The sequence below is a fragment of the Temnothorax nylanderi genome, unplaced genomic scaffold, assembly GCF_030848795.1.
Source record: "Temnothorax nylanderi isolate EJ_2023f unplaced genomic scaffold, tnyl_v1.0 TNYL_tig0389_pilon, whole genome shotgun sequence".
NCBI classification, from domain to species: domain Eukaryota; kingdom Metazoa; phylum Arthropoda; class Insecta; order Hymenoptera; family Formicidae; genus Temnothorax; species Temnothorax nylanderi.
The window spans coordinates 146,745-169,071 of record NW_027249451.1 but is presented as its reverse complement, the minus strand read 5'-3'; the positions used below and the strand labels follow the sequence as shown (position 1 = coordinate 169,071).

The 22,327-nt window shown below is 38.2% G+C and overlaps 2 protein-coding genes across 2 annotated transcripts; one reads left to right on the top strand and one right to left on the bottom strand.

Moving 5' to 3' along the window:
* Positions 1–2,843: 2,843 nt before the first annotated feature.
* Positions 2,844–4,630, top strand: LOC139782117 (uncharacterized). Its single transcript, XM_071721068.1, has 6 exons — positions 2,844–2,930; positions 3,176–3,280; positions 3,561–4,013; positions 4,112–4,231; positions 4,389–4,470; positions 4,541–4,630. The coding sequence occupies exons 3-6, from the start codon at positions 3,868–3,870 to the stop codon at positions 4,622–4,624; spliced, it is 432 nt and encodes a 143-aa protein (XP_071577169.1). The 5' UTR covers positions 2,844–2,930; positions 3,176–3,280; positions 3,561–3,867; the 3' UTR covers positions 4,625–4,630.
* Positions 4,631–14,054: 9,424 nt separating this feature from the next.
* On the bottom strand, positions 14,055–15,737 carry LOC139782131 (putative nuclease HARBI1). The gene is made up of 5 exons (XM_071721081.1): positions 15,620–15,737; positions 15,341–15,541; positions 14,860–15,054; positions 14,532–14,747; positions 14,055–14,452 (listed from the first exon to the last, which is right to left on the bottom strand). The coding sequence occupies exons 1-5, from the start codon at positions 15,735–15,737 to the stop codon at positions 14,055–14,057; spliced, it is 1,128 nt and encodes a 375-aa protein (XP_071577182.1).
* Between the last annotated feature and the right edge of the window lie 6,590 nt (positions 15,738–22,327).

The window sequence follows — 22,327 nt, the reverse complement described above, 5'->3', positions numbered from 1 at the left end:
TAGACCAGCACTTATGCTACGCTTATACTAATGGCTTAGGGTGCGTTCCCACTATACGCGTCGCGCGTCGCGTCACGACGCCGCGTCCTGAGTTATCCAATCAAAACGTTTCATTTTATGACGTCATTTCCGACAAAATCTCGCGTCGGAAATGACGTCATAAAATGAAACGTTTTGATTGGATAACTCATGACGCGGCGTTGTGACGCGACGCGCGACGCGTATAGTGGGAACGCAAAACGCACCCTTATGGTGCGATCCCATGGTACGGAACGTATGCGCAATGCGGAATTGGCGGAACGCTCGTGATTGGTTCGACCTCTTTTACGTTCGTTCCGCCAACTTTTATCCGCAAGTTTTTATTTTATCCGCACTGATCGTGCGGAAACTGCGGAAGCCTACTTGTGTCCTACCTGTGCGAGTGTGAAAAGACAAAAAAAAACAAACAATTTTTTAGAATACCTTTTTAGCTATTGAATGTTGTAGCAATTGGTGACAATTTTGTAGGTTATGCACACAGGACGCGGAAACGCTTGCCGCGCGGCATGAAGCGATGCGGTAGCCAATCAACGTGTTTTCCGTAAGAACCAAAAAGCTGGATTCAGACAGGACGCGTCAAGCGTCAAGCAGCGAGCAGCAACCCAATCAGTGAGGTGATATCAGCAGTGGCGTAGAAAATATCGTCTCGCTGATTGGTTGCTGCCCGCTGCTTGACGCTTGACGCGTCCTATCTGAATCCAGCTAAAGTTTATTGGCTACCACGTCGCTTCTTGCCGCGCGGCAAGCGTTTCCGCGTCCTGTGTGCAGAAGCCATGAGGGTATTTTTCGTTTCACGCATGATGTATATAATGCATCGAATGCATCATTTATCCTTGTTTAACACTCGATGAATAACAAGAATAAATGATGCATTATGCGCATCGTGCGTGAAACGGAAAGTACCCGTAAGCTATGCATTTTGTGTGCGATGGCCTTAAGCGGGGAGCACACACTTCTGCATAACGCATAAGTGCTGGTCTACAACCTTGCTTTAAAGGGTATTTAAGCTCTAAGCCGTAAGAAATTGACCAATTAGTGCTGGTCTACAACCTTGCTTTAAAGGGTACTTAAGCTCTAAGCCGTAAGAAATTGACCAATCACAGTCGAATATTCTCCTCAAATTTCATTGTTATTGGTCAATTTCTTACGGCTTAGAGCTTAAATATTATTTAAAGCAAGGTTGTAGACCAGCACTTACAATCGAGTATTCTCCTCACATTCCATTGTGATTGGTTAATTTCTTACGGCTTAGAGCTTAAAGCGGGAAGCACACACTTCTGCACAACGCATAATGCGTAAGCATAAGAAAATTGATTGGTCCATACACATGTGCATAAGGAAATAGACCAATCAGTTTTCTTATGCTTACGTATTATGCGTTGTGCAGAAGTGTGTGCTCCCCGCTTAAAGGTCAATCCAGACAAACTTGCATAGCGCATAAACATAAGCATAAGAGAATTGATTGGTTCATATGCATGTGCATAAGGAAATAGACCAATCCGTTTCTTTATGCATATGGTTATGCACTTATGCAAGTTTGTCTGGATAGACCTTAAATATCCTTTAAAGCATGGTTGTAGAGACCAGCACTAATGCGTAAAGGCTATAATACACAAAATGCATAGCGTAGCATAAGCATAGCACAAGACCGCTGGACCAATGAGCATCCAGCATAATGTCGCCATATTAATTTACGTAAGATGCTCATTGGTCCAACGGTCTTATGCTATGCTTATGCGACGTTATGCATTTTGTGTGTGACGGCCTTAAGCGTAAGAAAATTGATTGGTCTATTTCCTTATGCACATGTATATAGACCAATCAATTTTCTTATGCTTACGCATTATGCGTTATCCAGAAGTGTGTGCTCCCCGTTTTAAGAGCTTTCGCACATGAATAGCCATAGCCATAAATGTAAAACGTAAACAAAAGCTGAAGAACCAATTAGTATATTGCTTTAGCTTTATGTATTCTAGAAAATGATTTAAATGATGATACAGTTGGCCGTAAGCAGAAGGAAGTAGAATTTCAATTCTGTATCGTCTTGTAGAATACATAAAACTAACGCAATATTTTGATTGGATTTCAGCTTACGTTTACGTTTTATGTTTATGGTTATGGCAATTTGTGTGTAGAAGCCTTTAAAGCCTTGTGCCACGATGCTAGAAATCGCTCCAAGATCATGGACGGAGAAAGAATTAACCAAAGCATTGGTCAATTGCCGAATTGTTTAAATGTGATTGATCAATTTTTTCTCCGTCCGAGATCTCGGAGTAACTTCTAGTATTGTGGATACAAGGCTTTAAGCCGTGATCAGACTACGGATTGGGATTGAGATTGGATTGAAATTTAATCAATCAGAATAAAGAAAACTAACTTCAAGTTAAATTTTTATATTAATCGCGACACCGAAAAGCGGATTGACGTTTACAAAAACATAACCTTTCACATTCCATTGGAAGAAAAATGGCGGACGAGTATACCTACTTTTTTAGAGATCTAATTCAACTATGAATACCGGCCTATTAGGGCCTGTCCTTTTCAGCTGAATTTGTGCACGGTTTATCTTTCATCTTTTTCTTTTCACGTTGGAGAGAAAAAGAGAAAAGATGAACCGTGCAAAAAGTTCAGCTGAAAAGAACAGGCCTTAGGTCTGCTTTCTATGTTGAACTAGTGCAGCCAGTATATATACTATAGGTTTGTTCTTTTTCGCTGAACTGCCTGCACTAGTTCAAGAAGTGTACACTGAAGTGTTTCTTTAGACGGAAGTTACGTCATGTTTGCTGTTCTTTTTAGCAGTGCAGCGACACTCAGTGCAGTAGTTCACTGAACTGCCTGCCCTAGCTCTCGAGGTAGTACAACAGTGCAGTTCAATATGGCAGCCATGGCAGGTAAGTATCTAACCTAAAACAGTAAACAAGCAGAAATTAAACACATTACTATAATATAAATATATTATAAACTTTATTTGAATTATTCTTATTCTTATAAATTAATCTAAAAAATATATTTTTCATATGTATATCTATACATATATGACATTTATGTAATAGATGTACATAAATAAATACATAATCAAAAGCAATAACATTAAACATTACAACAGTATAAATAAAGATTTTTTATAATATAATAGTAAATAACTGTTCATCGGAAATTCATGAAATCGCATACCTACCAAGAGACACAGCAGGAAATATTTTGATAGGTCAAAATGGATTTGTTACATGCACTTCTAAAGGTATGAAAAAGCTTATAATAAAAATGTTAATAAATACTTAAACGTATCTACATGTAATACATTTATATGTATGATTAGAAGTCCTTAGAAGTAGTTCTTATCTAATGACAAATCAATATAAGCATCATCTTATTTTTTAACTTATTAAATATGAAACAAATAGAAGAATAATACATTGATTTATGTTATTAGATAAGACTAGTTATCAAAAATACAGTCGTAGGTATTAGAATATTTCGTCTTTTTATATAATGATTGTTAATACAGCATTTATTTGTAGGTGGGCTGCAATTTGCAATCAAGTATAACAGCATTGACTTTTCATGTGATAATATATTATACAATACTGGAAATCAAAATATACTTGTTAAATTAAACGAATATGAAATTGATAAAGAAAATATTTCGAGAATATCACAGAAGAATTAAATGTACAAGAAACATTTGCATTGACTGATGCATTAAATGTACAAGAAACATTTGCATGGACTGATGCGAGTACAAAATTCTTTATAGAATTATATAAGGAAAAAAAAGAACTACTAACTAATAGAAAAATTAAAACAAAAAAAATATTATGGGAAATAATGAGCAACAGTATGAGGACGAAGGGATTTATTGTTACAATAACTCAATTAGAAAATAAAATGAAATCCCTGGAAAGATCATATAAAAATATGATTACTAATAATAAACAAACGGGCAGAGGACGTATGACATGTCCATATCAAACGTAAATATGAATTATATTTAGACTTTTTAGATTTCTAAAATAAATTATTTAATGAAATATTCTTATTTTGTTGTAAACTGTTTTTATTTATGTTATAGAGAATTAACAGAACTATTGGGACACAAACACAATATAGAACCTGTAGTAGTTTCTGGTAGGAACGGTTTAGTAAGAAAAAACCAAACAAGTACATCTCAGCTTGAAGAAATAGACAAAGAGTAAGTTCAATATAAGATATTTGAATTTTTTATTACAAAAATATAGAAATATTGACATGTACAATAATAGTATTTATATAATAGTAGTAATAAATTTTGAATCAAATGTCTTTAGATTCTATATATCTTTATATTTCATATGGCACATTTATTTTAGATTAACATACCATAAAAACAATGAACCTATACAGAATGTAAATACAGATAATGAAAACATAAGCGCAATAAATAATGAAAACGTAAGCATAATAAATGATAAAAACGGAAACAAATACACGCAGAACATTAACACAAATTATGAAAATATAGCTGCCAATGAAAAAAACCAAGAGGAACAAAGCTCTACAAATATTATGCCAACACAAGCGAATGAGAGCATTACTCCTAATTTAAGCCAAGTAGGTATAATGACACATATCCTATTATTAATATAATTTTTATCAATGTAATTAAAAAAAACATGCATGTTTTATTTATCAAATAAGCAAAAAAAACTAGGTGGAACAGGACGGATGCTGCAAAAATGTGAGAAGAGTATTGAAAAACTCACAGAGGAAATTTTATCTGAAAATAACATGAAAATTGAGAGACATAAGGAAATACTGGCTGAATATAAACAAATACGTCTTATATATGAAGACCTAGCAAAGACAATGAAAGACGGACTTACAACAGCTAATAAACTGAGAGAACAAAGAAATAAACTTTTAGAAACTCTCATTCTAAAAGAAAGAAATCAAGAGACAGAGACAGATAGATAGATAGATAGATATAATTTATTATGCCCAAGCAAAGGCTAAAGGGCAAAAAAAGTAATATAGCAGTTACAATAATATCGCAATTACAATAATATAGCAGTTACAAGATGCAGAGATATAATAAGATATAAACAAAAGCGAAATATAGCGGTCAGAAGTTAGTATGATGTGCATGCTCTCTCTCATAAGGCAAGCAGCAGCAATCTCAATAATATACCCTGTAAAAAACTAAGAACTAACGCAACTTAACTAATAATAAGTACAGTGAAAAAGAATAAGATAAGGAGCAGTATTACTAAAGAGAACTAAATAGTGTATATAAAACTAAGAACTAAGGCGCAGCGCAATTTACGAACTAATAATAAGGAATGAAAGCACTAGAAGTTCTATACCGGAAACAATGTTATCCAATTTCACGTGCAAGCAAGTCTATATGTCCACGAAAGGAATAAGCGTTGAGTTCAGCAAAACGTATCCCAGAAGAATTGCATGTTAATTAAGCCGAACGATCAAAGAACAAGGGACGAGCCGGTCGGACCAGTCAGATAAGCTTTGCTAGATCAGTGTCGGAATCAATATGAATAACCGGTTGACCATCAGAAGACCTAACACATATTTGACCATTCCTTACCCAGACATACTTATACGACCTCTCTTTAGCAGCACTCTTAGCCCGTTGTAACATGTCGTAAGTGCTCTTGGATAACAACTCGTTTACATAAATGTAACGATCTGAGTTACCACCGCATACATCCTTACATTTGAGAACACCCTTTGCCCGCTTTTTTGAAATAACCATATCGCGCACGGCACTCGAGGCCAAGGTAACAACGACTGAGCCGGAAGATGCAGCAACAGTGGAAGTCGCCGACAGTGCCTTCTTAACAGTTCTGACACCGAGAATATGGCAAGACAAGTCAGGAACGTCCAATGCCTTTAGCACATTCTTGGCAAGCTCAGATGGAGCAACATATAACGCCAATGGTAAACCCGAAATGATTAACTCATTTCCCCCATGAGATCCCTGAAATGACTGAGCAGATTTCAAGTCGTGAATCTCGCGAATAAGATCAGCGTTATCTCGCTCCAATTTGGCAATGCGCTGACTATTCTGACCAACGGTGTCAGCAAGCCGATTTAATTGACTGAGTTTATCACTTAGTTCTTTGTTGGTACGTTGCTGACTTTCAATAAACGCAGAAAGCTTCGCATCTAACTCATCTATGAAAAAAGAAAACTTCGCATCAGATTTATCCATCCGCACAATCAATCGATGCAAAAGATCATTGGTGGAGCTATGTACAGTGTCACACATAGTGTCATGCGTAGTGGAATGCATACGTGCACCGCCAAGCGAGGCATCAACAATGTTAGGTACTTTAGTAAATGGCATATTTAAAAATTGTAATTTACAGCAAGCACTAGCGGACTTCGTACCAACGTAAGCCTTGACACCACCCGGATGAAATGCTCTATGACACTCAGCACATGAAACAGATTCACCAGCAATCCGTTTAGTACACTTAACACACGTACGCTGCATGTGTTATCTACAATCGCTTAATCACTTAAAAGTAGAGTTCTGTAGTATCGATCCGCGATCAGAGTGTTCCGTATAGATCACAAGAAATATCGCAGAGTCAGCAGTCACTTAGATAGCACGTGTTCAGAAAATAGCATGTAGATAGGGAAGATCGGCAACGATAGGCGCATGCGCAGCTGAGATCGACGTCTTCCACCGGAACAGCCAAGAATTAGGTTAGAACCATGATGGAAGAATACTAGGTGTAACATTGCGCATAATGGCGGCTAAATACAAGAAGAGCCAATAAGAAATTAGCCCCGAAATTGGCGTGAAATTCAAACACAATATTGATGAAAATATATAATACAATTAATACAAATACAAATAAATTAATATATGGAAAAGTAAAATACAAGAAACTTTTGGGAGCTAATAAAAACTTGTGATATAAGTAAAAAATGATAATAATAAATGATTATCTACGTTAATTAATATTATTCTATTACATATTATGTTATTCATGTACTATTTTATGCACTATCTTATTATACTATAATACTATATTATGTCTTCCATAAATTGCGTTCCAATATTCACTACCAGTACATTAGCCTGGGATGCACATGGTAACGAATCCCACACTACCCTCGTCCCTCGCCCAAGGGATGAAGGTGTCTTTGGAAGATTTCCCCATGTAAAAAAAAAGTATGAAAAAGGTAAGTATGCAAGGTAAGTATAAAATGTAAGTATGCAAGGTAAGTATTAAAAGTAAGTAAGTAAGTACGTATGTAAGGTAAGGTAAGTATGTGGGGAGGCCCATGGACGATATCCTAGTTTCCCGGAACCTCCCATATATAGCACCGAGAGGGACACCCGGGGGGGTTTTAGCCGGTAGGAGTCCGGCATAACCGCCCGCCCCGCCCCGGGGGCGGAGGTATCCGATGCAGGATTTCCCCCTCGTTACAAAAAAAAGCAAGGTAAGTATGAAAGGTAAATATGCAAGGTAAGTATGAAAAGTAAGTATGTAAGGTAAGTATAAAAGGTAAGTATGCAAAGTAAGTATGTAAAGTATGCGAGGTAAGTACGTAAGGTAAGGTAAGTATGAAAGGTAAGTACGTAAGGTAAGGTAAGTATGAAAGGTAAGTATGTAAGATAAGTATGCAAGGTAAGTATGCAAGGTAAGTATTAAAAGTAAGTATGTAAGGTAAGTATAAAAGGTAAGTATGCAAGGTATAAGTATAGATAAGGTGTATAAACTAAGACAAATTACAGCATGTATGGTTTCTGTTTATTTATTGTCAATATTTATTATATTAATTTCTTGATTCTCTTTGTTACATAACTTATATAACTTTCTGTTTTTTTTCTTCATCAAATTGTTTTGTGTTATATCTTTATTCGTTTTTCTTAACCTGATGTATGTTCTAGTACGCACTAGACAGGCAATAACTTGTTTAGGAAACTTATTATTAGTTTTTGTACATATGATATCTGTTAATGTGTCAAAAATTTTTGGTTGTTTATTAAAGAAATCGCCATGAAATTTATTAAATTCGTGCTCCATTATATTAGCTGCTTCTTGGAAGCTTGTAGAGGGATATATGCAATTTCCTCGTGAAAACATGCAAAGCCAATCATTAGGTTGTGGATTCGGAAGGTCTTTGGTAGGGATTCCTAATTCACTAAAGTCGTATCTATATCTGTGTGCAACATATCCAGCAACGTACAATAGTGCATTTCTTTCAATGACATCAGTAGCTATTATTCGCTCAAAATCGTCGACCAACTTCATTTCTTGAGGACTAGGCTCATAAGTACTTAAATTTAACACTAGAAAGATGAAAGATGTATGTGAAGTAACAAATAATCGTTATGTAATATTAACAACAGTATACTCTTTATGTAATATTAAAAACAGTATACTGCTCGTTGATTCCTCACTAAAACAAAAATGTCTATTATGAGTAATTACATTATTGCTTTGGTAAAAAAAGTATTAATACCTTCTCCACTTTCTTCTTGTATATCATGTTCTTCTGTTTCTTCCCTTCTTTGAGTCATAGAATTATCTTTTACCATTGAAGTATCCATGAATATTTCGTCTTCAAAAATGTTTTCATCTTCCCACAGACAATTTAAAGAAGTTTCAGCAGTGTTATTGGAACGTACGTCTTCAACGTCGACAAGCATTGAAGAGCTGCAATCCTCTTCGTTATGAACTCCTGACGAAAGCACATGCCCTGAGTGCTTCCCTAATATGTACCATTTTAAACGATTTCGTATCTCCACGGGCGTCGGATGATCATATCCTGCGCCCATGGACCTCAAATATGAGAAAAAATTTTCTATAATATCTTGATTTAATCGCCTGGTAAGTATGTATTCTATCTGGAACGCTTCGGTCGAATACTTATTTTTAATGTATGTAAACATTTCTTGTAAAGATTTATTGCATACTAAGATTCCTTTCTGAAATTGCAACAGAGTTGTCTTTTTTCCAACTCGCATTTCTTCGATAAATGTATTCACTTTAGTAATTGTTTGATTTTGCTCCTCTAAATTTATTCCGTAAGCGTGTAACCCACGGTGATGGCCATATTGCAATGAGCTATTGAATACGTCGAACCAATCATTAAACAATTTCAGAACATCTGCGGTATGTTTCCAGTTGACGGAGTGTATAAGATTATTACTCCCACACCATCGAACAGCCAATGCATTTGTATTAGATAATGTTTGAGCTGCCAATTTCACATTTTGACGTTTCGTTCCTTTTGCATCGAGATGTGTTCTACTCAATTTATGAGCAATTTTTAAATCATTTGCATTCAGTTTTACTAATTCTTCCAAGCATCTTTTATCCACAATATTGCCTTCAACGCAAAAACCAGAATCAAATAAATTGTTTCTCGCTAACTTTAATAGATGAGGGACGTCTGCATAAAAAAATATTTTCAATGACTTGTCGACAGGATGTGTAATAAAACACTGCTTCTCTGTAATTATTACGTTGCTATTATTGCAATGACTATTAGTATTGATACCAATGTTTAAATCTCTCCATAACTTCATATTTGTCGGGCCCATATCACATGTAATGGCCACGACAATGTAACCAGCTTGATACAGATGTTGCAGCACAGTAAATAGAATTTCGCGTGACATTGGCTGATCGTACATGTAATACACAGGTTGCTTCCACTTTTTGAACAATCCTCGGGCCATTACAAATTGGCATGTCTTGTGTGGACCATAGATTCGTTGTTCTCTTCTTTCTAAGTCCAACTTATTAGATATGTATATTTCATCAAAAGTTATGACTGTTAACTTTTCCGCTGTGGAAAGACTATTTCCTTTATCAATCATTATTTTGAGGACATCTGTTAAAATTCCAGGTGCTACGTTGAAAGATGCAACCCAATTGCGCAATGTTGATACACAAGGTAATGGAACCTGTTTTACATTTCTGAGATATGTGTAAGCTTTCGGGCTCAATGATCGCAAACCAATAGCTGATATTATATCTTCCGATGACCATTTAACACGGACGTTATGCGATGACATTAAACTTTTTATTTGTCCTGGCGTAAATATTTTTCGCAAAGCATTGACAGCAATATCTTCAGCTTTCTCTTGTATATCTCTTTCCATTTTTGTAATGATAGGATCATTTTGCGTTGTATTTGTTTGTAATTCTTTTACTTGTATGTTTAGCTGCTGATTTATTTTCGTTAATTCTTTATTTTCGTTAAGAAGTTCCTTATTTCTTTTTTCGGAATGCATTAGAAGTTCTAATAACGTATTTGTGACAACAGTTTCGTCATTACCAACTTCTTGGTTTCTAAAAAACGAAATAGTATATTATTATCATTACAATAGTACACAAATATTGATACTAAATAAGCATAACTTAAACGCATACATACATGTTTCGTTTTATTGCATAATTGTGGCCTTCCTTTTTGTCTTGCACATTTATTTTACAAGCTCCTTTCTCTTCCCTTTTTCCTTTTTCTTCTGTTTCATTTCTTTCAAAAGTCTCTTGTACTTCTGTTTCATTTGGAATACATGTTGGACTAACTACTTTTTCTTCTCTTTCTTCTTCTTCTCTTTCACTTGTTTCACAAGGTTCTTTTTCTTTTCTTTCATTACATTGCAAAAGATCGGAGTATGTTGGTATTCTGAAGCTTTGTCTGTAAATAAATAATATAAGTTTAAATATTTTTTATGTACACACAGTAATAAGCATGTATACAGGGTATTTTAGAAATAGGTCGTCAAACTTAACAGCATATTCTATTCATCGTAAGAATGAAAAAAGATCATATAAATATAGGTTCAAAGGCCCGATTCTAGAAAAATATTGCGTACGATATTTCATGAATGTTATTCGAAAATTCATAAAATATCGTAAGTATGAAAAGTAAGTACGTAAGGTAAGGTAAGTATGAAAGGTAAGTATGTAAGAGAAGTATGAAAGGTAACTATGCAAGGTAAATATGAAAAGTAAGTATGTAAGGTAAGGTAAGTATGAAAGGTAAGTATGTAAAGTAAGTACGTAAGGTAAGGTAAGTATGAAAGGTAAGTATGTAAGAGAAGTATGAAAGGTAAGTATAAAAGGTAAGTATGCAAGGTAAGTATGAAAAGTAAGTATGCAAGGTAAGTATGTAAAGTAAGTATGAAAGGTAAGTATGTAAAGTAAGTATGAAAGGTAAGTATGCAAGGTAAGTATGCAAGGTAAGTATGCAAGGTAAGTATGCAAGGTAAGTATGCAAGATATGTGATATTTTTCAAAAATCAGGATACCTATTCTTGAAATCGTTCGTTATGAAACAAATTCGTTTATGAACGAAAAGGTGGGGATTTCCCAGTTGAGCACTAATGGGAACCCAGTTGGCGCACCTTTTCGTTCATAAACGAATTCGTTTCATAACGAACGATTTCAAGAATACATATCCAGGCCCCAGAAACGCTACATTTTCAAATCATAAATAATTTGTTCACACTAGATTTTCATAAATATTCTAACATACAGTTGCAAGTAACTGTTATCATTCACCTTCTATTAGAAGGAAACAATAATAGTGCTTGTTATCGAATGGGTTAATTTTGGAATTGGAATCAATATCGTACACATACATCGCAGTAAATACACAAAATTATCAGTCTTTATTCAAGCGATGGAGATATTGATACGATATTCACCACGATGTACGTATATAATATTGATTCCAATTCCAAACATACCCATCTGGTAATGAGTACTATTATTTACTTTAAATAAAAGTGAATGATAGCAGTACTTGTAATTAAATGTTACAATATTTACAAAAATTTGTAAATACATATTTATAAAAAGAAAGAAAAACTCACAATACTTTAATTCTCTTGCTTGTGATTGTCATATCACCGTTGGACATTTTTCTTTTTCTCGTTTTTTCCAAACTTAACATGTTTGTAGGAATGGAACCCTCTTTTAACCGCCGCAGTTGTTTTGGTGGTGCTTTTGTTGAGTGTGTCCATTTTGTTATAAAACAATCGTCATCAAAATGAAGACTGCATATCCTTGCTACAATAATACAAATGAAATAAAAGATATATAATACTGATATAATTTATAATACTATAGGTCATTTTGCTATATTTTACTATATAAAAAATATATATATATATTAACTTACCAGAATCAATTTTTAGACTCTCTTCGCTCCTTTGACAAGCATTTACCCACGCCTGACGAATATTTTCTTCGTTTGGGAATCTATAAAAGGTTATTCCTTTCTTCTCTGCATAATATGTCCGACTTTTGCAATTTATTATGCAGCATGAAGGCATTGTGTCTGCAAACGAAAACAAATATGTAGTACACTCATAAAAAGCTGATACACTATTTACAATTGCTTAATTTTTATCATTTTTACAAGCTACAGGTATTTTGTGGTTTATTCATTTAATTCAGTGATATTCAACTTACCTTACACTGGTCTTGCTCCTGCTTTAAATGGTAGCGGTTTCGCGTTTGACAGTGTGGCGGTCGGATTATCGTGCGATTATATAGATATGCGAAGGACCCAGGCGAGAAGAGAACGACGTCAGGATCACGCGCGATATAACGGCGGCGAAGCTCCTGCTATTCTGCTGCCCGCCCGGTCCAGGTCCCGGGGTGTGACCCTGAGGTAGTACGCCGGAACTGGGTCGGTGGGACTTGCCAATCGAGGTTGGCTGAGCTTTGGTGCTGGCGGGCTGTAGACCTTGTTCCTTCTCCGGAATTTTTGCAGGTGCCTTTTTATCGGGTGCCTTTGGTGAGCAGTTCTTTCGCACTGGCCTAACGGTTAATGTCGGTGGAACCACTTTCTCGGACCTTTCGCCCGACGGTAATCTGGTTATGGCCGCGTCGGGACTGTCCTCGGGCGGTGGAGATTGCACAATCCAATTGTATTCTCGTATTTCAACAGGAAGGCCCCATCTCTCGTACTCGTAGCAGTCCAAGCACACCACCGCAAAATCGCCGCAAAATATAACAAATTCACCACGTGAACCACGATAACACATTCAGTAACGTCGTCGACAACGAGCGTACTAAGGCTCTAATAAACGTACCTGGTACACGCGCGGCAACGGCGATCATGGGTTCCACTAACCTAACTTGTGGCGGTGGCCATATTGGTTTTTCACATTTGGGGCTAATTTCTGATTGGTTCAAGAGCGGCCATTACTTTGAACGACTGCGCATCCACGGGAATGTTACACCTAGTATTCTTCCATCATGGTTAGAACAAGCGATGATATTTGCCGCAGAAATGCTTCTAATTAGGTAGCAAGCACCAGAAAGATAATGATAGCACGTGACAAGCAACAAAAAACCTGCTAATACCTGCAACAAAATGGCTCGAAGGCGGCTTACGGCAGAAAATAGATTCACTTAAAGCAGGAGCAAAGAGAAGAGACAAGCAATGATACTCACAGAGAGGGAGAGAGAGAGAAGAAAAGAGAGTGGGTATGCATATGTGCATAATAAAGAGAATTAAACTTATAGAGACGGAGAAACATATCTACTATAGAACAAGTTAGAAGATTTAAACTATAAAATATGCTATAAGTGTTGAACTTTATATTTTTCTATATTGCAGAGTTATGTATAAAATTTTTATTTGTTAATGTAATTTGTCTATTAATATTTTTTTGTTTTATTATAAAATAGACAAAGTGAGACTTAACACAAAATAAAGTACAAATTTATGCTGTGTTGTAATATTATGGATTATTATATATTATAGAAAATTTTCTTGTTTCTATGAATGTAATTTTTTAGTTTATTTAGTTCATATTAATATTTTTGTTTTATTTTTGTATGCAATATAAGAAAATGTACAAATAAAAATATATACTTATATTCATGTGTATTTTTAAATATTGAGTGGAACATTGATTTCAGGAAAATAAAGCAGAAAAATTGTAGTAAAAAATTATTTAATAAATTTAATATAATTTGTGTCATATACATTTTCTATTATAAACGACATAATTATGTTATTATTATTTATTCCAATAATTGTTGGCATATTTCATTTCGAATATGCACTCCACTTTCATAGTCTCTGTGTACTTCATCTTCTTGAACATCATTTTGTGCATCAGGATATTCGTTATTCATAGGTGGTTCTAAAAATTCTAAATCTCTTGCACTTGCCATGTTGTGAAGTACACAACATGCGTGTATCACAGATACTATTCTACCAATATCTCTTAATTTGAGATGATACAATTGCCTAAATCGTTGTTTTAGGCATCCGAAAGCATTTTCTATAATAACACGGCAAGAACTTAATTTTCTGTTAAATGTTCGTTGAGCACGTGTCAAATGCCCATTATCTCTGTAAGGTACCATTAATCCTATTAAACAAGGATAGGCACTATCCCCCAACAAATGATAATTATCTATAAGAAAAACAAATTATAACAGTCAGATGTCATTATTATTTTTTATAAATCATGTTTTATATACTTTCTAGTTTACCTGTGCACAGTTCGCGAAGATCACGGTATAATGGCGAATTTCGAAATACTCTAGCATCATGAACTGATCCTGGGTATCCAATAAATACGTCCAAAAATTTCATTTCATGATTTACAGTCCCTTGAAGATTAACGGAAAAATATTGTTTTCGATTTATGTAGGAGTCGGGATCTTCAGCAGGTCGATCTATTCTAATGTGTGATCCATCTATAGCACCTAAAAAGATATGAATATATTAATAAAATTTATATTATATTTATGTTAATAATTAAATATATTATTTATATTAATAAGATTTAAAAACAGCACAAGTATAAATAGATATTACCAATAATACCAGGAAATCCTTTTGTATTTTGATAAAAAGCTGCAGTTTCTGCTTTTTCAGCTGCATTTGGATATCGGATCACATCATTTGCCAAAGTAAGAATAAAATCTGTAACTCTGGAAATTATGTTATATAAGGCACTTAATGTGATCCCAAATCTATCAGCGACATCACGATATGATGCGCTTTCGTGCCCTACAAACCAAAGATAGCAGAGAATATGCTTCTCTGCTGTAATTTTCAAACGTCCTACTTCATCTGTAAAAATTATTGGCATTATTATAAAGACTATGGTCCATTCGATGAATGGTTTGAAGTATTTATAGCGTCAAGTTAGTACTAAAAATTTTACTTTGTAATATAAAACATTTTACTAATTTTGCAAATGAGAAAGTGATTTATGTGTATTGCATAAACATATATATATATATAGATATAGATATATATATATATAAACAAATATATATCTTGTAAAATATACCTTGCAGGGAAGTAAATATTTCAGATACACTGAATTGGTCTATCAATCTATATGCAACTACTCTTGATAATCTGAAGTGCATAATAAAGTCCATATTGTCATAATTTCTTACAATATTTTCGACATAATTAATTACTTTTACATGGTCAATTCTTTGTAAAACCCCAAAAATTGGGTGAAATAATCGTAATTCATTATGATCTAAAATAACGATTATTAGATTAGGTTTATTTATTTAGAAACTTTGGAATTTTTTTTATCACATTAATTATACATTACCATCATGGTCTTCGTCTGGTATTGGTTCTAATGGCGGTGGTATTAGAAGAAAATCCTCTTCGTCAGATGATTCCATTACTTCTAAATTTACGATGTCTCTAACAACACGGTGCGCCATTTTGGTCACTGCACTACTGCGTTCTTTTACCTCCTTCTGTACTGTTGCACTCGTACAAATGTCGGCTGAACTGGACTGTCCTACCACCGTTCCAGTGCAGTCCCAGTACAGCGAAAAAGAACAAACCTTATATCTATAGATTGACATGACATATTTCCTAACCTCACGCTGTCAGATTTCAGTGCTTTAACATTACTTCTGTCTCCAAACACATAAAATATTTTAATGTTTTTTGTCTTTCACACAAAGTTGTGTTGAATGAGCATACTTTCGTCCAGATATGAGGTCAGTTGCTTATCTTAATAATTAAAAGTACATTCTTCCTCTTTATACGTAATAAGTTACATTACAGTTGCTTATTGCATTTAAATATTTGTTAATAATCTGAGATTGCAGTTTACTAATTTATAGCAATGTCTTAGCAATGATTTAATAGTTAATTAGCTTCCTTTTCTTTCAGTGGCACAACAGATAATTATTTTACTGAGAAATGACGTATCTCTGTATCTACGCAATACACAGGAGTACCGTAAAAGCATGCATTTACAGTGTGGACTCTAATTTTAAATTTGAACATTATTTGCTGTTTGCTAACCTTTAATGAGATATGTTTAGTAGCTGGCAATGGTACGATATTGCTGACAACATTTCTACTAAAATTACTTGTATACAAAATTTATAATGTTTTTAATTTAGATTATTAATTATCAATTTTCTTCAACTTTTATAGGAGCTGGGGAGAGATGTTCTGTGCATCTATAGTAATTGCACAGCAGGCCTTGGATGTCTAGATATTAAACAAAAATCCATTTACAAACCATGAGATTCTGTTAAGCGAGAGTTCATTATTATTGTCTCCGCTTTCAGAATCTTGTGAAATGTTATGGAATCATCCACTATCACTAATTTAGTTGCTGTATCTATCGAAGGATCAATGCACTTCTAGTGTCACATGTTTGCAGAATACATATCATTTATATTATTTGCCAGGTAATATCTGTGTATGTATCTGTACACTTTAAAATAATCTTTAATATGATCTTAATGATGTTACGAGGTTATGGAGTGGCAAAGACAATAACGGGCGTTCGATTTGTTGCTCCACAGACAAAAGAAAAGGTTTATTGCAACGACTATTAATCAATAGTGTGTACAGATGGTTTCTTTAATAACAATAGAGAATACTTGCGGCGAGACGAGCGTGCGTGCTTCTCTCTGTGCTTGCACGTGAAGAGTGAGTGATCACCGTGAACCCGGAGACGCTAGCGCACTCACAGTTACCAATCGAATAGCATATCGGTATCATGGTACTTACTAGACTAACTGTCGGTAAGATGCCATAAGGCGTCAGTTTAAACTCAATACTCAATACTCCCTCTCGCCTTTTGCCATCTTACAAAAGAAATATCTATATAAACAAAAAAAAACTTTCGGACATTCTTCCACGCGCTTAACATCTGTTTAACAAATTCCATAAGCTAATCTAAATTTATGAAACTTCTCTCTCGATAGAGGTTTAGTGAGCGTATCTGCTAATTGGCTATCCGTCGACACATATTGTACGTCAATCTCTTCGTTCTTCTGCTTTTCACAAGTAAAGTAAAATTGCACTTCTACATGTTTAGTGCCCTTAATTGACTCGGGTGTCTTAACAATAGTTATTGCTCTCTGGTTATCACAATAAACCACAGTTGGTTCCCTCTGAATATTATAAAGATTCTCTAGTAAACGTCTAAGCCAAATTATTTCTTTCGTGACCGAACAAAGAGCTATGAACTCTGCTTCCGTTGTTGACGTAGCAGTGACTGTCTGTCTCTTCGAGCTCCAGGCTACTGGACCTGAGTTTACAAAACATATCCACCCAGTAGTACTGAGCCTCCTATCAATGTCACCTGCAAAATCTGCGTCACTGTACGCAATCAACGTCGTGTCTCGCGAACCACAGCTGAAATTAATTCCATAATTAGCAGTTCCCTTTAAATATTTCAACACTCTTTTTACAGCATTCCAATGCTCGATCTGTGGATTTTCCATAAACCTGCTTAAAAATCCTACAATGTACGCAATGTCTGGTCTTGATCCTAACATTAAATACATCAAGGAACCTATCGCTTGCCTATATGGGAAGGCTGTATTCTCTTTAGTGTTCTGACCTACACCAGACATTTTAATTCCTGATTCGGCAGGAGTGGAGACGGGATTACAGTTTTCGTGATTGAAACGTTTCAGAACTTCGTTAGCATAGGAATTCTGATGTATCTTTAGCTTTTCTCCGTCTCGACTCCTCTCGATTTGCAAACCAACGAAAAACTCCGCTTTCGAAAAAGTAATTCTAAATTCCTTGTGCAACGCGTTTAGAAAGTTATACATTTCAGACACATTCTTTCCGCAAAAGATCCCATCATCTACGTATACGCCTAAGTATAGTCCCTTTTTTATTTCAAAGAAGACACAAGGATCTGCATTTGATTGAACAAAGTTATGAGCTTTTAAGAATTTTACCAGTTCTGTATTCCACTGCTTGGACGCTTGCTTCAGTCCGTAAATGGCCTTGTAGAGCAGACATACCTCGTCACCGTCTTCCTCGCATCCAGTGGGTTGTTCCATGTAAATTGGCAAGTCTAGCTTTCCATGCAGAAAGGCCGTTTTGACATCAAATTGAAATATTTCCAAGTTGTATGCTGCTGCAATGGATAGCAGCATCCGAACTGAACTAAACCTTGCAGCCGTATGCATCCCGCCGCTGATCAGGGGCAATTAGATTGTAAGTTAACAAGACGGGCGAGCCTTAGCCTCCGAGCCCGCAACTAAATGTATAAGTTTTGTCGATTCAATTTCCTTTATTCTGAGTTTTGGCCTAAGCGCAGGCAGCGCCACTTATTTTCGTCGCGCGAACCGACGCGTAAAGCGCGACAAGGCAAAGGCCACACGCAATCTTCGATTGGTCGGCGCGTCCGACAAATCGCGATCAGGCGCGCGCACAACCGAAAGAGTCACTAATGGCTCACCGGGGCGACCCACGGAGGGGTCATCAGCGACCGCGGGTCAAATCCGAGAACGCGTTCGCGAAATGCGGAACCGAGGGTCTCAGGCGACTGAGGGTAACAAATGGCTCTTCCGCGAGACTGAGAGAACGATCACAGCCGGTCGGCGTCACGATCGGACGCCCGGATGCGAAGTTAGCGAACATGGGTAATTTCCGAGAAAAAATGACCGATGATCGTCGCACGGGACCTGGTACACCCGAAAATCGGGTCGGCGTCAAAGTCCGACCACGCGAAGGTGGGGTTACGTGACCGTCCGCGATCTCGCGAACCAAGCGTCATCGCCGAGAACAGACCACGGTTTCCGACTGGGAAGGTGGCGTAGATGAGTCACCGGGGGTCGGCGTCGACGGCCGACGACGCGAGGTATACCCGGACGTCTTCCACGGGAAGTCGGTCCGGATGCATTATCAGGGACGCGGAATAGGTCGAGCGCACGGGTCGGCGTCGAAAAAACGAAAAAAATGAGCGAGTTGGAAAACCGCTACCCGGGAGCGGAAAGTGGGGGTCGACCTTATGGTACTACCGTTGGAATTTTCCGTCAATAACTTCTGGAACGTTCGGCGCACAAAAGAGAAAGTTGTTATTGCGCCGCGACGAACATTCCAGAAAGAGAAAGCGGCCGTGAAGCCGGAGTGGGGGTAACGGCCGTAAGTGGGGAGCCACAGAGAGCGACGATGCTCGAGGCAGTCTCTCGAGGATCGTCGGCACGGTAACTTCTCTCTAAGATATTCACCCGCGTTCGCGTTAAGTCCCGCGAGTATAAGTCGAGTGTTTAAACAATCGTTGCCAACATCCATAACAATCGGGAACGCCCGCGAAACGCGTTAACTATCGTCGATACGAAAGACGACCGGTACTGTGTTACCGAAACGAAGGACTTGCGTGCGTTTAGCGAATGTGCGACGCCATCTTGTGTAAAGAAATATTGTGAACATCCAAGTGTGTGTAAACCGAAGCCTGCGAATAAACCAATTGATTATTTGCAAAATATAAAAGGAATTGTCAGTTAATTATCTCCTTAATACCTGATCAAGCGGATGTCAGCCATCTTGGAGAATCGTTGATCCTGAGCGGAGATAATCGTCGGTGATTCATCGTTGGGGAATGGAGATCGGCCATTCGTTCGAATAATCTGGAAAAGTGCGGTCGTTAAAAAGTTAGCTAACCGAGTTACGTATATATACCTCAGGCGCACGGTGGTCAGCCATCTTGATCGGGCGTTGATCCTGGACGCTGGAAATCATCGGTGATCCATCGGGCGATGACCCTGAAGAGGCATCCGTCGCGAAAACCTGAAAATTTTGATTAATTAACATAGTTGATTGACCAACATACGTATACTTACCCATGCGGGGTGATGGTCAGACATCTCGGCCGTTCGTTGATCCTGATCGAAGGTCGCTACCGGTGATCACTGGGGAGACGGCACAGACGCGCCATCCGTTGCGGGAACCTAAAAATTTATTTAAATTTGGAAGTTAGTTGACCGACGTACCGATACTTACCGGAAGAGGCGGTGGTCCGCCATCTTCGTTCCACGTGGTGATACAACGGCGATTGGCATTGATGATCCGAGGGGCGACGCTGGAGATCGTCCATCCGTGGCGGGAACCTGAAAATAAAAAGGGGAATAATTAGTTAGATGACACATTCATAGAACATAACGGGGAAACACTTACCTATACCTTCTCGGTGAACATAGGTCAAACCGAGTGGCGACCGTTAAAAGGACACATAGCCGCGTGAATCGGGCACGAAATTGTACCGTCCGGTTACAGTATAGGGGCACCGTCAAGCGCGAAGAAGCACAAGCTGACCGACACACGTGTCGGAACCTGCAGGGTTAGGGGGTACCCGGGAATCGAGGAAAGTCCACATTCCAAAAATCTCACCAAACATGGCGACCGTGACAGGACACGTAAGTGTCAGCGGTGCTTAAGCATCGGGAGTGTGCGGCAAAGTGACCACACCCCAAGCGATAAGCGAAAGGCATCGGGAGTGCGCGTCAAAGTGACGACACCCAACGCCGAAAGTGAAGAAGAATCGGGAGTGCGCGTCAAAGTGACGACACCCCACGTGATAGGTGAAGAAGCATCGGGAGTGCGCGTCAAAGTGACGACACCCCAACGCGACACGCGCAGCGAAAGGTTCTACGGGAGTGTCCGTTAATGTAACGACATCCCACGCGTCAAGCGAGGAACGCTTCAAGACTATACGGTGAGGCACCGACGAGACCAGCGACTCTCCGCGTGATACAACGTGCGCGAAAAGTGTGAGATCGTGGGGCAAAGTGTCCTCACGATAAAACAACTCACACGAAAAGCGACACGATCGCGGATTGCGCATAACGGTCGAGGGCCAGAAAACCCATAACGTCAAGAAGAAGCAACAGCGCAGAAGTGTCAAGAGCGAAGATGCGTACAAGTGCGAAGAGGAGCATCGCGGGAACAGAGTGAACGCCAACGACGTCGAAACAACGTGCGGGACATCACGCGAGGCCGGAGCGCGAGGGAGGCGCGCGGTCTACCAAAACGCGTCGCATAACCGTACGGACGGGCACGGCAAACTCAGAGTTCGCTGCTACAGGGCGAAAGCCGATTGGCCAAAATAGGGCCGAAAGTCAGAACGAGAGGTAGGACGAGCTGTGTGCGATCCGGGCGGATGGCCACAGTGTCGCGAACTCCGACGCGAGTGACGACCAGGTCGAAAGGACCGGCGCAAGACGAGCGAGAGATTCGTGAAGAAATTGAGAACCAACAGCTCAGCGAGCTTCAGGTATTAGCGATTCCTGACGAGAATCTGCAGAAAGAAGTGTTGAATCTGAGCCGGGAGAAAACCATGGAAAACCCGGAGCAGATGACGGAGAACGAGAGGCGAATGTGGTTGCAAGTCCAAAGCCTGACGGCACAGTTGGAGGAGATGCGAGCGATGCATCAGCAGAGACGCGATTCCGCCGCAACAAATAATACGGAGCGCGGTCCGGCGGGAATGATTCCCGAAAAACAACCGGACGAGCGCGCGTACGGCGACGGTGATCTGCGTGACGTGAGAAGGCTTGATGTGTTCCCACTCCAAGCCCGACTGCCGCGCGGAGGCTGGATAAAAAACCCGTTCGACGAAATGTCGTACAAGGGGAAAGCCGACAAGCAGAACCCGATACGATTCATCGAAAAGTTCGAGAAGTTGGCGAGATACGAAGATGTCTCGGAAGAAGAACAACTTTTCCACTTTGGAAGATGCATGAAGGGAGCCGCCGGACAGTGGTTCGAGCTACAACAGGCGGAGAATATCTACGAGATCAAGGAAAGCTTCAAGAAATATTTCTGGGGATGCCAAGCCCAGATGAGATTCCGACAAGCTATATATTTTGGCAAGTACAAACCCGCAGATGGGTCAATGACCGAATATGCCTTGAATATCGCGAGGCAGGCGAAGACGCTGAGACCGCCAATGACCGACGAAGAGGTTGTACAGACGCTCCGCGAACACTTCGACAGTGAGATCGCGAGGGAGCTGCGGCCTTCGGTGACAAGGACGGTCAGC

Bases quoted from the DNA above. Each gene is read 5' to 3' on its own strand.
- LOC139782131 (XM_071721081.1), bottom strand. From the start codon at position 15,737: ATGGCGCACCGTGTTGTTAGAGACATCGTAAATTTAGAAGTAATGGAA. The intron at 15,542-15,619 runs GTAATGTATAAT...TCGTTATTTTAG, and splicing joins ACCAGACGAAGACCATGATG to ATCATAATGAATTACGATTA. The intron at 15,055-15,340 runs GTATATTTTACA...TTTGGTTTGTAG, and splicing joins AATATTTACTTCCCTGCAAG to GGCACGAAAGCGCATCATAT.
- LOC139782117 (XM_071721068.1), top strand. From the start codon at position 3,868: ATGAGCAACAGTATGAGGACGAAGGGATTTATTGTTACAATAACTCAA. The intron at 4,014-4,111 runs GTAAATATGAAT...TTTATGTTATAG, and splicing joins ATGACATGTCCATATCAAAC to AGAATTAACAGAACTATTGG. The intron at 4,232-4,388 runs GTAAGTTCAATA...CATTTATTTTAG, and splicing joins CTTGAAGAAATAGACAAAGA to ATTAACATACCATAAAAACA.